We start from the raw sequence: 15,228 nt of genomic DNA, 5'->3' as shown, positions 1-15,228 counted from the left end.
CTGACCTAATATAGACATACTTCCTCATATAAAACATGACCTAATATAGACATACTTCCTCATATAAAACATGACTGACCTAATATAGACATACTTCCTCATATAAAACATGACCTAATATAGACATACTTCCTCATATAAAACATGACCTAATATAGACATACTTCCTCATATAAAACATGACTGACCTAATATAGACATACTTCCTCATATAAAACATGACCTAATATAGACATACTTCCTCATATAAAACATGACCTAATATAGACATACTTCCTCATATAAAACTGACCTAATATAGACATACTTCCTCACATAAAACATGACCTAATATAGACATACTTCCTCATATAAAACTGACCTAATATAGACATACTTCCTCATATAAAACATGACTGACCTAATATGGACATACTTCCTCATATAAAACATGACTGATGTAATATGGACATTTTTCCTCATATAAAACATGACTGATCTAATATAGTCATGAATATAGGACACAAGCATATTTTGTCATATACAAATAGCAGAGTGCAGCACCATTTTTTTCCCACGATCTAGAGATATTTTTCTCAACTGGAGCAACATCACACACGCAAACCAGCCACTCACCTGCTGGAGGTACATAAAGGTGAGAGCAGCGCAGGACAGTTGAGGACACATGTCTACGTTGGGCATCGCCACGCACGTTCCTCCCGGATGCTGCATTCTGTGCGCGGAGGCGGCGTACAGGGCTTGCATGCAGCGCGTGAGTCCCGATGCCTGAACCCGGTTTGTCTGTCTCTGTGTTTCTGTCCGCGTGATGAAATGCAGTGCCGTGGGCCCGGTCCCGTTATTTCTTTACCGATGTCAGCCGAGGTTTATTAACGTTCACCGGGTTGTTGTGTGGATTTATTTTCAGAGCCCGGACAGTCCCGTGTCTTGCGAAATAGAATAACGGCCACGTCGAATGCGCGCTGAGTGGGACAGCCTTTCGCGTGCAGAGGAAAGCCGACGAAGAGAGTTTGTGTGTGTCCGTGTGTGCGCACTGGCTGCAATGCGCCCGCGTGTGTGTGTGTGTGTGTGTGTGTGAAGAGATGGCGTGCCGAAGCAGCCCGCGTGCTACAGAGCTATGAGAAAATGTGAGTTTGTGTGTATGGAGGGAGGAAATAGAATGCCTGTGTGCATGTCGTGCCCACTGTAAGTGTTGCTCTCTCTCTCTCCCTCTCCCCCTCTCTCTCTCTCTCTCTTTATGTCTCTCTCTCTCTCTCTCCCTCTCTCTCTCTCTCTCCCTCTCTCTCTCTCTTTATGTCTCCCTCTCCCTCTCTCTCTCTGTCTCTCTCTCTCCTTCAGTCAGATGAACTTCTCTGCCACCGGGCTCTGTTATATGCTGACTATCTTTTCCCGTTACCGGTTCTTCCCGGGCCATCATCCAACGACCGACTCCTACCCCTGCCAAAACACCAACCCAACCTCCCTTGCACACTTTCACTATTATTAAGAGGGACTCAGCCATAGCCACAGTGTGTGTGTGTGTGTGTGTGTGTGTGTGTGTGTGTGTGTGTGTGTGTGTGTGTGTCACGGAGAGGAGAAGGATGCAGCGGAGGACCAGGAGAAGTGACGGTGACTCACGGAGGTGTTTCTGGGGGCTGGACTGGTGAGAGCTGAACAAAGGTGTTTCTGGGGGCTGGACTGGTGAGAGCTGAACGGAGGTGTTTCTGGGGGCTGGACTGGTGAGAGCTGAACGGAGGTGTTTCTGGGGGCTGGACTGGTGAGAGCTGAAGGGAGGTGAGGGGCTGGACTGGTGAGAGCTGAAGGGAGGTGTTTCTGGGGGCTGGACTGGTGAGCTGAACGGAGGTGTGGCCTTGGAGAGCTGGGGGCTGGACTGGTGAGAGCTGAACGGAGGTGTTTCTGGGGCTGGACTGGTGAGAGCTGAACAGAGGTGTTTCTGGGGGCTGGACTGGTGAGAGCTGAACGGAGGTGTTTCTGGGGGCTGGACTGGTGAGAGCTGGTGGGAGAGCTGAACGGAGGTGTTTCTGGGGCTGGACTGGTGAGAGCTGAAGGGAGGTGTTTCTGGGGCTGGACTGGTGAGAGCTGAACAGAGGTGTTTCTGGGGGCTGGACTGGTGAGAGCTGAAGGGAGGTGTTTCTGGGGGGCTGGACTGGTGAGAGCTGAAGGGGAGGTGTTTCTGGGGGCTGGCCTGGTGAGCTGAAGGGAGTTGTTTCTGGGGGCTGGACTGGTGAGAGCTGAACAGAGGTGTTTCTGGGGGCTGGAGGAGGTGTTTCTGGGGGCTGGACTGGTGAGAGCTGAACAGAGGTGTTTCTGGGGCTGGACTGGTGAGAGCTGAAGGGAGGTGTTTCTGGGGGCTGGACTGGTGAGAGCTGAAGGGAGGTGTTTCTGGGGCTGGACTGGTGAGAGCTGAAGGGAGTGTTTCTGGGGGCTGGACTGGTGAGAGCTGAACAGAGGTGTTTCTGGGGGCTGGACTGGTGAGAGCTGAACAGAGGTGTTTCTGGGGGCTGGACTGGTGAGAGCTGAAGGGAGGTGTTTCTGGGGCTAGACAGGTGAGAGCTGGACTGGGGGCTGACAGAGAGCTGAACAGAGGTGTTTCTGGGGCTGGACTGGTGAGAGCTGAACGGAGGTGTTTCTGGGGGCTGGACTGGTGAGAGCTGAAGGGAGGTGTTTCTGGGGGCTGGACTGGTGAGAGCTGAAGGAGGTGTTTCTGGGGGCTGGACTGGTGAGAGCTGAAGGAGGTGTTTCTGGGGCTGGACTGGTGAGAGCTGAACAGAGGTGTTTCTGGGGGCTGGACTGGTGAGAGCTGAAGGGGAGGTGTTTCTGGGGGCTGGACTGGTGAGAGCTGAACGGAGGTGTTTCTGGGGCTGGACTGGTGAGAGCTGAACAGAGGTGTTTCTGGGGCTGGACTGGTGAGAGCTGAACAGGAGGTGTTTCTGGGGCTGGACTGGTGAGAGCTGAAGGGAGGTGTTTCTGGGGGCTGGACTGGTGAGAGCTGAAGGGAGCTGGAGGTGTTTCTGGGGGCTGGACTGGTGAGAGCTGAACGGAGGTGTTTCTGGGGGCTGGACTGGTGAGAGCTGAACGGAGGTGTTTCTGGGGGCTGGACTGGTGAGAGCTGAAGGAGGTGTTTCTGGAGTTGTTTCTGGGGCTGGACTGGTGAGAGCTGAACAGAGGTGTTTCTGGGGCTGGACTGGTGAGAGCTGAACAGAGGTGTTTCTGGGGGCTGGACTGGGGGCTGAGAGCTGAACAGAGGTGTTTCTGGGGGCTGGACTGGTGAGAGCTGAACGGGAGGTGTTTCTGGGGGCTGGACTGGTGAGAGCTGAAGGGAGGTGATTCTGGGGCTGGACTGGTGAGAGCTGAACAGAGGTGTTTCTGGGGCTGGACTGGTGAGAGCTGAACAGAGGTGTTTCTGGGGGCTGGACTGGTGAGAGCTGAACAGAGGTGTTTCTGGGGCTGGACTGGTGAGAGCTGAAGGAGGTGTTTCTGGGGCTGACTGGTGAGAGCTGAAGGAGGTGTTTCTGGGGGCTGGACTGGTCAGAGAGGGCTGAACGGAGGTGTTTCTGGGGGCTGGACTGGTGAGAGCTGAAGTGAGGTGTTTCTGGGGCTGGACTGGTGAGAGCTGAAGGGAGGTGTTTCTGGAGCTGGACTGATGAGAGCTGAAGGTGTTTCTGGGGGCTGGACTGGTGAGAGCTGAAGGGAGGTGTTTCTGGGGGCTGGACTGGTGAGAGCTGAAGGGAGGTGTTTCTGGGGGCTGGACTGGTGAGAGCTGAAGGGAGGTGTTTCTGGGGGATGGACTGGTGAGGGCTGAAGGGAGGTTTCTGGGGGCTGGACTGGTGAGAGCTGAAGGGAGGTGTTTCTGGGGCTGGACTGGTGAGAGCTGAACAGAGGTGTTTTGGGGGCTGACCTGGTGAGAGCTGAACGGAGGTGTTTTGGGGCGGGACTGGTGAGAGCTGAACGGAGGTGTTTCTGGGGGCTGGACTGGTGAGAGCTGAACGGAGGTGTTTCTGGGGGCTGGACTGGTGAGAGCTGAACAGAGGTGTTTCTGGGGCTGGACTGGTGAGAGCTGAAATAGAGTGTTTCTGGGGGCTGACTGGTGAGAGCTGAAGGGAGGTATTTCTGGGGCTGGACTGGTGAGAGCTGAAGGAGGTGTTTCTGGGGGCTGGACTGGTGAGGGCTGAAGGGAGGTTTCTGGGGGCTGGACTGGTGAGAGCTGAAGGGAGGTGTTTCTGGGGGCTGGACTGGTGAGGGCTGAACAGAGGTGTTTCTGGGGCTGGACTGGTAAGAGCTGAAGGGAGGTGTTTCTGTGGCTGACTGGTGAGAGCTACAGAGGTGTTTCTGGGGCTGGACTGGTGAGAGCTGAAGGGAGGTGTTTCTGGGGGCTGGACTGGTGAGAGCTGAAGGGGAGAGCTGACTGGTGAAAGCTGGGAGGTGTTTCTGGGGGCTGGACTGGTGAGAGCTGAAGGGAGGTGTTTCTGGGGGCTGGACTGGTGAGGGCTGAACAGAGGTGTTTCTGGGGGCTGACTGGTGAGAGCTGAACAGAGGTGTTTCTGGGGCTGGACTGGTGAGAGCTGAACAGAGGTGTTTCTGGGGCTGACTGGTGAGAGCTGAACGGAGGTGTTTCTGGGGGCTGGACTGGTGAGAGCTGAACAGGAGGTGTTTCTGGGGCTGGACTGGTGAGAGCTGAACAGAGGTGTTTCTGGGGCTGGACTGGTGAGAGAGCTGAACAGAGGTGTTTCTGGGGCTGGACTGGTGAGAGCTGAACAGAGGTGTTTCTGGGGGCTGGACTGGTGAGAGCTGAAGGAGGTGTTTCTAGGGGGCTGACTGGTTGAGGGCTGGTGAATGGAACAGAGGTGTTTCTGGGGCTGGTGAGAGCTGAAGTGAGAGTGTTTCTGGGGCTGGACTGATGAGAGCTGAAGGGAGGTGTTTCTGGGGGCTGGACTGGTGAGAGCTGAAGGAGTGTTTCTGGGGGCTGGACTGGTGAGAGCTGAACAGAGGTGTTTCTGGGGCTGGACTGGTGAGAGCTGAACAGAGGTGTTTCTCGGGCTGGACTGGTGAGAGCTGAACGGAGGTGTTTCTGGGGGCTGGACTGGTGAGTGCTGAACAGAGGTGTTGGACTGGGGGCTGGAGTGCAGGAGAGCTGAAGGGAGGTGTTTCTGGGGCTGGCCTGGGTGAGAGCTGAAGGAGTTGTTTCTGGGGGCTGGACTGGTGAGAGCTGAACAGAGGTGTTTCTGGGGGCTGGACTGGTGAGAGCTGAACAGAGGTGTTTCTCGGGGCTGGACTGGTGAGAGCTGAACGGAGGTGTTTCTGGGGGCTAGACTGGTGAGTGCTGAACAGAGGTGTTACTGGGGGCTGGACTGGTGAGAGCTGAACGGAGGTGTTTCTGGTGGCTGGACTGGTGAGAGCTGAAGGGAGGTGTTTCTGGGGGCTGAACTGGTGAGAGCTGAACAGAACTGGGAGGAGAGCTGTGTTTCTGGGGGCTGGACTGGTGAGAGCTGAAGGGAGGTGTTTCTGGGGCTGGACTGGTGAGTGAGCTGAAGCTGGAGGTGTTACTGGGGGGCTGGACTGGTGGAGAGCTGAAGGGAGTGTGTTTCTGGGGGCTGGCTGGTGAGAGCTAAGGGAGGTGGAGAGTCTCTGGGGCTAGACTGGTGAGGAGCTGAAGGGAGGTGTTTCTGGGGCTGGACTGGTGAGAGCTGAAGGAGGTGTTTGGGGATGGAAGTGAGGGGCTGGAAGGGAGGTTTCTGGGGCTGACTGGTGAGAGCTGAAGGAGGTGTTTCTGGGGGCTGGACTAGTGAGAGCTGAACAGAGTGTGTTCTGGGGGCTGGACTAGTGAGAGCTGAAGGAGTGTTTCTGAGTAGCCTGGGCAGCTGAAGGGAGTTGTTTCTGGGGCTGGACTGGTAGAGAGCTGAACTGAGGTGTTTCCTGGGGGCTGGACTGGTGAGAACTGAACAGAGTGTTTCTGGGGGCTGGACTGGTGAGAGCTGAACATAGGTATTTCTAGGGGGCTGGACTGGTGAGTGCTGAAGGGAGGTATTTCTGGGGCTGGACTGGGAGAGCTGGAAGGGAGGTGTTTCTGGGGCTGACTGGTGAGGGCTGAAGGGAGGTTTCTGGGGCTGGACTGTGAGAGCTGAAGGGAGGTGTTTCTGGGGGCTGGACTAGTGAGGGCTGAACAGGTGTTTCTGGGGGCTGGACTGGTAAGAGCTGAAGGGAGGTGTTTCTGGCTGGACTGGTGAGAGCTGAAGGGAGGTGTTTCTAGGGGCTGGATGGGTGAGAGCTGAAGGAAGTGTTTCTGAGGGCTGGACTGGTGAGAGCTGAAGGGAGGTGTTTCTGGGGCTGGACTAGTGAAAGCTGAAGGAGGTGTTTTGGGGCTGGACTGGTGAGAGCTGAAGGAGGTGTTTCTGGGGGCTGGACTGGTGAGAGCTGAACGGAGGTGTTTCTGGGGCTGGACTGGTGAGAGCTGAAGGAGGTGTTTCTGGGGGCTGGACTGGTGAGAGCTGAAGGAGAGGTGTTTCTGGGGGGCTGGACTGGTGAGAGCTGAACAGAGGTGTTTCTGGGGGCTGGACTGGTGAGAGCTGAAGGAGGTGTTTCTGGGGGCTGGACTGGTGAGAGCTGAACAGAGGTGTTTCTGGGGCTGGACTGGTGAGAGCTGAACGGAGGTGTTTCTGGGGGCTGGACTGGTGAGAGCTGAACGGAGGTGTTTCTGGGGGCTGGACTGGTGAGAGCTGAACGGAGGTGTTTCTGGGGGCTGGACTGGTGAGAGCTGAACAGAGGTGTTTCTGGGGGCTGGACTGGTGAGAGCTGAACAGAGGTGTTTCTGGGGCTGGACTGGTGAGAGCTGAAGGAGGTGTTTCTGGGGGCTGGACTGGTGAGAGCTGAAGGGAGGTGTTTCTGGGGGCTGGACTGGTGAGGAGCTGAAGGGGAGGTTTCTGGGGGCTGGACTGGTGAGAGCTGAAGGAGGTGTTTCTGGGGCTGGACTAGTGAGGGCTGAACAGAGTGTTTCTGGGGCTGGACTGGTAAGAGCTGAAGGGAGGTGTTTGGGGGCTGGACTGGTGAGAGCTGAACAGAGGTGTTTCTGAGGGGCTGGACTGGTGAGAGCTGAAGGAGGCATTTCTGGGGCTGGACTGGTGAGAGCTGAAGGGAGGTGTTTCTGGGGGCTGGACTGGTGAAAGCTGAACGGAGGTGTTTGGGGGCTGGACTGGTGAGAGCTGAAGGGAGGTGTTTCTGGGGGCTGGACTGGTGAGAGCTGAACAGAGGTGTTTCTGGGGGCTGGACTGGTGAGAGCTGAACAGAGGTGTTTCTGGGGGCTGGACTGGTGAGTGCTGAACAGAGGTGTTTCTGGGGGCTGGACTGGTGAGAGCTGAACAGAGGTGTTTCTGGGGGCTGGACTGGTGAGAGCTGAACGGAGGTGTTTCTGGGGGCTGGACTGGTGAGAGCTGAACAGAGGTGATTCTGGGGCTGGACTGGTGAGAGCTGAAGGGAGGTGTTTCTGGGGGGCTGGACTGGTGAGAGCTGAACAGAGGTGTTTCTGGGGGCTGACTGGTGAGAGCTGAACAGAGGTGTTTCTGGGGGCTGGCTGAAGCTGAAGGGAGGTGTTTCTGGGGCTGGACTGGTGAGAGCTGAACAGAGGTGTTTCTGGGGGCTGGACTGGTGAGAGCTGAAGGAGGTGTTTCTGAGAGCTGAAGGCTGGACTGGTGAGAGCTGAAGGAGGTATTTCTGGGGGCTGGACTGGTGAGAGCTGAAGGGAGGTGTTTCTGGGGGCTGGACTGGTGAGGGCTGAAGGGAGGTTTCTGGGGCTGGACTGGTGAGAGCTGAAGTGAGGTGTTTCTGGGGGCTGGACTGGTGAGAGCTGAAGGGAGGTGTTTCTGGGGGCTGGACTGGTGAGAGCTGAAGGGAGGTGTTTCTGGGGGCTGGACTGGTGAGAGCTGAAGGAGGTGTTTCTGGGGGATGGACTGGTGAGGGCTGAAGGGGGGGCTGGACTGGTGAGAGCTGAAGGGAGGTGTTTCTGGGGGCTGGACTGGTGAGAGCTGAAGGGAGGTGTTTCTGGGGGCTGGACTGGTGAGAGCTGAAAGGAGTGTGTTTACTTGGGGGCTGGACTGGTGAGAGCTGAACGGGAGGTGTTTCTGGGGGCTGGACTGGTGAGAGCTGAACAGAGGTGTTTCTGGGGGCTGGACTGGTGAGAGCTGAACAGAGGTGTTTCTGGGGGCTGGACTGGTGAGAGCTGAAGGGAGGTGTTTTGTTTCTGAAGGGGGCTGGACTGGTGAGAGCTGAAGGAGGTGTTTCTGGGGGCTGGACTGGTGAGAGCTGAAGGGAGGTGTTTCTGGGGCTGGACTGGTGAGAGCTGAACAGAGGTGTTTCTGGGGGCTGGACTGGTGAGAGCTGATTCTGGGGGCTGACTGGTGAGAGCTGAAGGAGGTGTTTCTGGGGGCTGGACTGGTGAGAGCTGAACAGAGGTGTTTCTGGGGGCTGGACTGGTGAGAGCTGAAGGGAGGTGTTTCTGGGGGCTGAACAGAGGTGTTTCTGGGGCTGGAGTAAGCTGAAGGGAGGTGTTTCTGGGGGCTGGACTGGTGAGAGCTGAACAGAGGTGTTTCTGGGGCTGGACTGGTGAGAGAGCTGAAGGAGGTATTTCTGGGGCTGGACTGGTGAGGGCTGAAGGGAGGTTTCTGGGGCTGGACTGGTGAGGGCTGAAGGGAGGTGTTTTGGGGGCTGGACTGGTGAGAGCTGAAGGGAGGTGTTTCTGGGGGCTGGAACATACTGGGGCTGAGAGCTGAACAGAGTGTGTTTCTGGGGGCTGGACTCAGGAGAGCTGAACAGAGTGTGTTTCTGGGGGCTGGACTGAGAGCTGAAGGAGGTACTTGTGGGAGCTGAAGCTGAAGGGAGGTGTTTCTGGGGCTGGACTGGTGAGGGCTGAAGGGAGGTGTTTCTGGGGCTGGACTGGTGAGGGCTGAAGGGAGGTGTTTCTGGGGGCTGGACTGGTGAGAGCTGAAGGAGGATGTTTCTCCCGAGGCTGGAGCTGAGAGCTGAAGGAGGTGTTTCTGGGGGCTGGACTGGTGAGAGCTGAAGGGAGGTGTTTCTGGGGCTGGACTGGTGAGAGCTGAACAGAGTGTGTTTCTGGGGCTGGACTGGTGAGAGCTGAAGGGAGGTATTTCTGGGGGCTGGACTGGTGAGAGCTGAAGGGAGGTGTTTCTGGGGCTGACTGTAGAGCTGAAGAGGTGTTTCTGGGGGCTGGACTGGTGAGAGCTGAACGGAGGTGTTTCTGGGGGCTGACTGGTGAGAGCTGAACAGAGGTGTTTCTGGGGGCTGGACTGGTGAGAGCTGAACAGAGGTGTTTCTGGGGGCTGGACTGTGAGCTGAGGTGCTTCTGGGGGCTGGACTGGTGAGAGCTGAAGGGAGGTATTTCTGGGGGGCTGGGCTGGTGAGAGCTGAAGGGGAGGTGTTTCTGGGGGCTGAGCTGAAAGAGGTGTTTCTGGGGCTGGACAGAGCTGAAGGTAGATGTTTCTGGGAGCTGGACTGGTGAGAGCTGAAAGGTGTTTCTGGGGCTGGACTGGTGAGAGCTGAAGGAGGTGTTTCTGGGGGCTGGACTTTTGAGAGCTGAAGGGAGGTGTTTTGGGGATGGACTGTGAGGGCTGAAGGGAGGTGTTTCTGGGGGTGGACTGGTGAGAGCTGAAGGTAGGTGTTTCTGGGGCTGGACTGGTGAGAGCTGAAGGAGGTGTTTCTGGGGGCTGGACTGGTGAGAGCTGAAGGGGAGGTGTTTCTGGGGGCTGGAGGGCTGAAGGGGAGGTGTTTCTGGGGCTGGACTGGTGAGAGCTGAAAGGGAGGTGTTTCTGGGGGCTGGACTGGTGAGAGCTGAACAGAGGTGTTTCTGGGGGCTGGACTGGGGCTGGAGGTGTTTCTGGGGGCTGGACTGGAGCTGAACGGAGGTGTTTCTGGGGGCTGGACTGGTGAGAGCTGAACGGAGGTGTTTCTGGGGCTGGACTGGTGAGAGCTGAAGGGAGGTGTTTCTGGGGGCTGGACTGGTGAGAGCTGAAGGGAGGTGTTTCTGGGGGCTGGACTGGTGAGAGCTGAAGAGGTGATTCTGGGGGCTGGACTGGTGAGAGCTGAAGGAGGTGTTTTGGGGCTGACTGGTGAGAGCTGAACAGAGGTGTTTCTGGGGGCTGGACTGGTGAGAGCTGAACAGAGGTGACTGGGGGCTGGACTGGTGAGCTGAAGGGAGTGTTTCTGGGGCTGGACTGGTGTGAGAGCTGAACGGAGGTGTTCTGGGGCTGGCTGGGAGTAAGAGCTGAACGGAGGTGTTTCTGGGGGCTGGACTGGTGAGAGCTGAACGGAGGTGTTTCTGGAGGCTGGACTGGTGGAGAGCTGAACAGAGGTGTTTCTGGGGGCTGGACTGGTGAGAGCTGAACAGAGGTATTTCGGGGGCTGGACTGGTGAGAGCTGAAGGGAGGTGTTTCTGGGGGCTGGACTGGTGAGGAGCTGAAGGGAGTGTTTCTGGGGGCTGGACTGGTGAGAGCTGAAGGGAGGTGATTCTGGGGGCTGGACTGGTGAGAGCTGGAAGGGAGGTGTTTCTGGGGGCTGGACTGGTGGAGGGCTGAACAGAGCTGGACTGAAGCTGAATGGAGGTGTTTCTGGGGAGGCTGGAGGTATTTCTGGGGGCTGGACTTGGAGAGCTGAAGGAGGTGTTTCTGGGGCTGGACTGGTGAGGGCTGAACAGAGTGTTTCTGGGGGCTGGACTGGCTGAGAGCTGAAGGGGGTGAACAGAGGTGTTTCTGGGGGCTGGACTGAAAGAGCTGAGGAGGTGTTTCTGGGGGCTGGACTGGTGAAGAACAGAGGTGTTTCTGGGGGCTGGACTGGTGAGCTGAAGGGAGGTATTTCTGGGGGGACTGGTGAAGGGAGGTGTTTCTGGGGGCTGGACTGGTGAAGGCTGGGGTGAGGGCTGAAGGGAGGTGTTTCTGGGGGCTGGACTGGTGAGGGCTGAAGGGAGGTGTTTCTGGGGGCTGGACTGGTAAGAGCTGAAGGGAGGTGTTCTGGGGGCTGGACTGGTGAGAGCTGAACAGAGGTGATGGGGCTGGACTGGGAGAGCTGAAGGGAGGTATTTCTGGGGGCTGGACTAAGAGAGCTGAAGGAGGTGTTTCTGGGGCTGGACTGGTGAGGGCTGAAGGAGGTTTCTGGGGCTGGACTGGTGAGGCTGAAGGGAGGTGCTCAGAGGCTGGACTGCGAAGCTGGGAGGTGTTTCTGGGGCTGGACTGGTGAGGGCTGAAGGGAGGTGTTTCTGGGGGCTTGGGAGAGCTGGGGGCTGGACTGGTGAGAGCTGAAGGAGGTGTTTCTGGGGCTGGACTGGTGAGAGCTGGGAGGTGATTCTGGGGGCTGGACTGGTGGAGAGCTGAAGGGAGGTGTTTCTGGGGGCTGGACTGGTGAGAGCTGAACAGAGGTGTTTCTGGGGCTGGACTGGTGAGAGCTGAAGGGAGGTATTTGGGGCTGGACTGGTGAGAGCTGAACGGAGGTGTTTCTGGGGGCTGGACTGGTGAGAGAGCTGAACAGAGGTGTTTCTGGGGGCTGACTAGTGAGAGCTGAACAGAGGTGTTTTCTGGGGGCTGGACTGGTGGAGAGCTGGGTGTTTCAGAGGCTGGGCTGGGTGAGAGCTGAACAGAGGTGTTTCTGGGGGCTGGACTGGTGAGAGCTGAACAGAGGTGTTTCTGGGGGCTGGACTGGTGAGAGCTGAAGGTAGATGTTTCTGGGGCTGGACTGGTGAGAGCTGAAGGAGGTGTTTCTGGGGCTGGACTGGTGAGAGCTGAAGGGAGGTGTTTCTGGGGGCTGGACTGGTGAGAGCTGAAGGGAGGTGTTTCTGGGGCTGGACTGGTGAGGGCTGAAGGAGGTGTTTCTGGGGGCTGGACTGGTGAGAGCTGAAGGAGGTGTTTCTGGGGGCTGGACTGGAGAGCTGAAGGGAGGTGTTTCTGGGCTGGACTGGTGAGAGCTGAACTGGTGAGGGGTGTTTCTGGGGCTGGACTGGTGAGCTGAGAGGTGTTTCTGGGGGGGCTGGTGAGAGCTGAACAGAGATGTTTCTGGGAGCTGAACAGAGGTGTTTCTGGACTGGTGAGAGCTGAACAGAGGTGTTTCTGGGGGCTGGACTGGTGAGAGCTGTGAGGTTTCTGGGGGGCTGGACTGGTGAGAGCTGAAGGGAGGAGCTGGTGAGAGCTGAAGGAGGTGTTTCTGGGGGCTGGACTGGTGAGGGCTGAAGGGAGGTTTCTGGGGGCTGGACTGGTGAGAGCTGAAGGGAGGTGTTTCTGGGGGCTGGACTGGTGAGGGCTGAACAGAGGTGTTTCTGGGGGGCTGGACTGGTAAGAGCTGAAGGGAGGTGTTTCTGGGGGCTGGACTGGTGAGAGCTGAACAGAGGTGTTTCTGGGAGCTGGACTGGTGAGAGCTGAAGGGAGGTATTTCTGGGGCTGGACTGGTGAGAGCTGAAGGGAGGTGTTTCTGGGGCTGGACTGGTGAGGGCTGAAGGGAGGTTTCTGGGGGCTGACTGGTGAGGGCTGAAGGGAGGTGTTTCTGGGGCTGGACTGGTGAGACTGAAGGGAGGTGTTTCTGGGGGCTGGACTGGTGAGGGCTGAAGGGAGGTGTTTTGGGGGCTGGACTGGTGAGAGCTGAAGGGAGGTGTTTCTGGGGGCTGGACTGGTGAGAGCTGAAGGGAGGTGTTTCTGGGGCTGGACTGGTGAGAGCTGAACAGAGGTGATTCTGGGGGCTGGACTGGTGAGAGCTGAAGGGAGGTGTTTCTGGGGGCTGGACTGGTGAGAGCTGAACAGAGGTGTTTCTGGGGGCTGGACTGGTGGTGAAGGGAGGTATTTCTGGGGGCTGGACTGGTGAGAGCTGAACGGAGGTGTTTCTGGGGCTGGACTGGTGAGAGCTGAACAGAGGTGTTTCTGGGGGCTGGACTAGTGAGAGCTGAACAGAGGTGTTTCTGGGGGCTGGACTGGTGGGAGCTGAACAGAGGTGTTTCTGGGGGCTGGGCTGGTGAGAGCTGAACAGAGGTGTTTCTGGGGGCTGGACTGGTGAGAGCTGAACAGAGGTGTTTCTGGGGGCTGGACTGGTGAGAGCTGAAGGTAGATGTTTCTGGGGGCTGGACTGGTGAGAGCTGAAGGGAGGTGTTTCTGGGGCTGGACTGGTGAGAGCTGAAGGGAGGTGTTTCTGGGGGCTGGACTGGTGAGAGCTGAAGGGAGGTGTTTCTGGGGCTGACTGGTGAGGGCTGAAGGGAGGTGTTTCTGGGGCTGGACTGGTGAGAGCTGAAGGAGGTGTTTCTGGGGGCTGGACTGGTGAGAGCTGAAGGAGGTGTTTCTGGGGGCTGGACTGGTGAGAGCTGAAGGGGAGGTGTTTCTGGGGGCTGGACTGGTGAGGGCTGAACAGAGGTGTTTCTGGGGGCTGGACTGGTGAGAGCTGAACAGAGGTGTTTCTGGGGGCTGGGCTGGTGAGAGCCGAACAGAGATGCTGACTGGTGAGAGCTGAGGTGTTTCTGGGGCTGGACTGGTGAGAGCTGAACAGAGGTGTTTCTGGGGGCTGGACTGGTGAGAGCTGAACAGAGGTGTTTCTGGGGGCTGGACTGGTGAGAGCTGAACAGAGGTGTTTCTGGGGGCTGGACTGGTGAGAGCTGACGGAGGTGTTTCTGGGGGCTGGACTGGTGAGAGCTGAACAGAGGTGATTCTGGGGGCTGGACTGGTGAGAGCTGAAGGAGGTGTTTCTGGGGGCTGGACTGGTGAGAGCTGAACAGAGGTGTTTCTGGGGCTGGACTGGTGAGAGCTGAACAGAGGTGTTTCTGGGGGGCTGGACTGGTGAGAGCTGAAGGGAGGTGTTTCTGGGGGCTGGACTGGTGAGAGCTGAACGGAGGTGTTTCTGGGGCTGGACTGGTGAGAGCTGAACGGAGGTGTTTCTGGGGCTGGACTGGTGAGAGCTGAACGGAGGTGTTTCTGGGGCTGGACTGGTGAGAGCTGAACAGAGTGTTTCTGGGGTTGGACTGGTGAGAGCTGGTTTCTGGGGGCTGGACTGGAGACAGCTGAAGGGAGTGTGTTTCTGGGGGCTGGACTGAGTGAGAGCTGAAGGGAGGTGTTTCTGGGGGCTGGACTGGTGAGAGCTGAACAGAGGTGATTCTGGGGGCTGGACTGGTGAGAGCTGAACAGAGGTGTTTCTGGGGCTGGACTGGTGAGAGCTAAACAGAGGTGTTTCTGGGGGCTGGACTGGTGAGGGCTGAACAGAGGTGTTTCTGGGGGCTGGACTGGTGAGAGCTGAAGGGAGGTGTTTCTGGGGGCTGGACTGGTGAGAGCTGAACAGAGGTGGTTCTGGGGGCTGGACTGGTGAGAGCTGAACAGAGGTGTTTCTGGGGCTGGACTGGTGAGAGCTGAAGGAGGTGTTTCTGGGGCTGGACTGGTGAGAGCTGAACAGAGGTGGTTCTGGGGCTGGACTGGTGAGAGCTGAATGGAGGTGGTTCTGGGGCTGGCTGAGAGCTGGAGCAGAGTGTTTCTGGGGGCTGGACTGGTGAGAGCTGAATGGAGGTGGTTTTGGGGGGCTAGACTGGTGAGAGCTGAATGGAGGTGGTTCTGGGGGCTGGACTGGTGAGAGCTGAATGGAGGTGTTTCTGGGGCTGGACTGGTGAGGGCTGACCAGAGTTTCTGGGGGCTGGACTGGTAGGTGAAACAGAGGTGTTTCTGGGGGCTGGACTAGTGAGAGCTGAACGGAGGTGTTTCTGGGGGCTGGACTGGTGAGAGCTGAACAGAGGTGTTTCTGGGGGCTGGACTGGTGAGGGCTGAACAGAGGTGATTCTGGGGCTGGACTGGTGAGAGCTGAACAGAGGTGATTCTGGGGGCTGGACTGGTGAGAGCTGAACGGAGGTGTTTCTGGGGGCTGGACTGGTGAGAGCTGAACGGAGGTGATTCTGGGGGCTGGACTGGTGAGAGCTGAACGGAGGTGTTTCTGGGGGCTGGACTGGTGAGGGCTGAACAGAGGTGATTCTGGGGGCTGGACTGGTGAGAGCTGAACAGAGGTGATTCTGGGGGCTGGACTGGTGAGAGCTGAAGGAGGTGTTTCTGGGGGCTGACTGGTGAGAGCTGAACAGAGGTGATTCTGGGGCTGGACTGGTGAGGGCTGAACAGAGGTGATTCTGGGGGCTGGACTGGTGAGAGCTGAACAGAGGTGATTCTGGGGGCTGGACTGGTGAGAGCTGAACAGAGGTGTTTCTGGTGGCTGGACTGGTGAGGCTGAACAGAG

General features: G+C 57.5%; 1 protein-coding gene across 1 annotated transcript in view; it reads right to left on the bottom strand.

Moving 5' to 3' along the window:
• Positions 1-1,560: 1,560 nt before the first annotated feature.
• Positions 1,561-15,228, bottom strand: part of LOC135564901 (mucin-2-like) — a 112,941-nt gene continuing 99,273 nt past the window's right edge. Inside the window, exons 10-26 of the mRNA XM_065010988.1 lie at positions 14,390-14,645; positions 13,910-14,098; positions 11,911-12,151; positions 11,541-11,659; positions 10,108-11,400; positions 9,109-9,821; positions 8,741-9,005; positions 8,160-8,428; positions 5,900-6,408; positions 5,335-5,602; positions 5,019-5,188; positions 4,246-4,485; positions 3,896-3,979; positions 3,486-3,719; positions 2,467-2,638; positions 1,785-1,914; positions 1,561-1,684 (exon numbers count right to left, since the gene is read on the bottom strand). Of these exons, the coding sequence (XP_064867060.1) occupies positions 1,561-1,684; positions 1,785-1,914; positions 2,467-2,638; positions 3,486-3,719; positions 3,896-3,979; positions 4,246-4,485; positions 5,019-5,188; positions 5,335-5,602; positions 5,900-6,408; positions 8,160-8,428; positions 8,741-9,005; positions 9,109-9,821; positions 10,108-11,400; positions 11,541-11,659; positions 11,911-12,151; positions 13,910-14,098; positions 14,390-14,645 (5,276 nt within the window). The remainder of the gene's footprint in view (positions 1,685-1,784; positions 1,915-2,466; positions 2,639-3,485; positions 3,720-3,895; positions 3,980-4,245; positions 4,486-5,018; positions 5,189-5,334; positions 5,603-5,899; positions 6,409-8,159; positions 8,429-8,740; positions 9,006-9,108; positions 9,822-10,107; positions 11,401-11,540; positions 11,660-11,910; positions 12,152-13,909; positions 14,099-14,389; positions 14,646-15,228) is intronic.

This window comes from Oncorhynchus nerka, linkage group LG26 (genome assembly GCF_034236695.1).
Source record: "Oncorhynchus nerka isolate Pitt River linkage group LG26, Oner_Uvic_2.0, whole genome shotgun sequence".
NCBI classification, from domain to species: domain Eukaryota; kingdom Metazoa; phylum Chordata; class Actinopteri; order Salmoniformes; family Salmonidae; genus Oncorhynchus; species Oncorhynchus nerka.
Note: the sequence above shows the minus strand (reverse complement) of the source record. Positions and strands in the feature narration are given on the sequence as shown.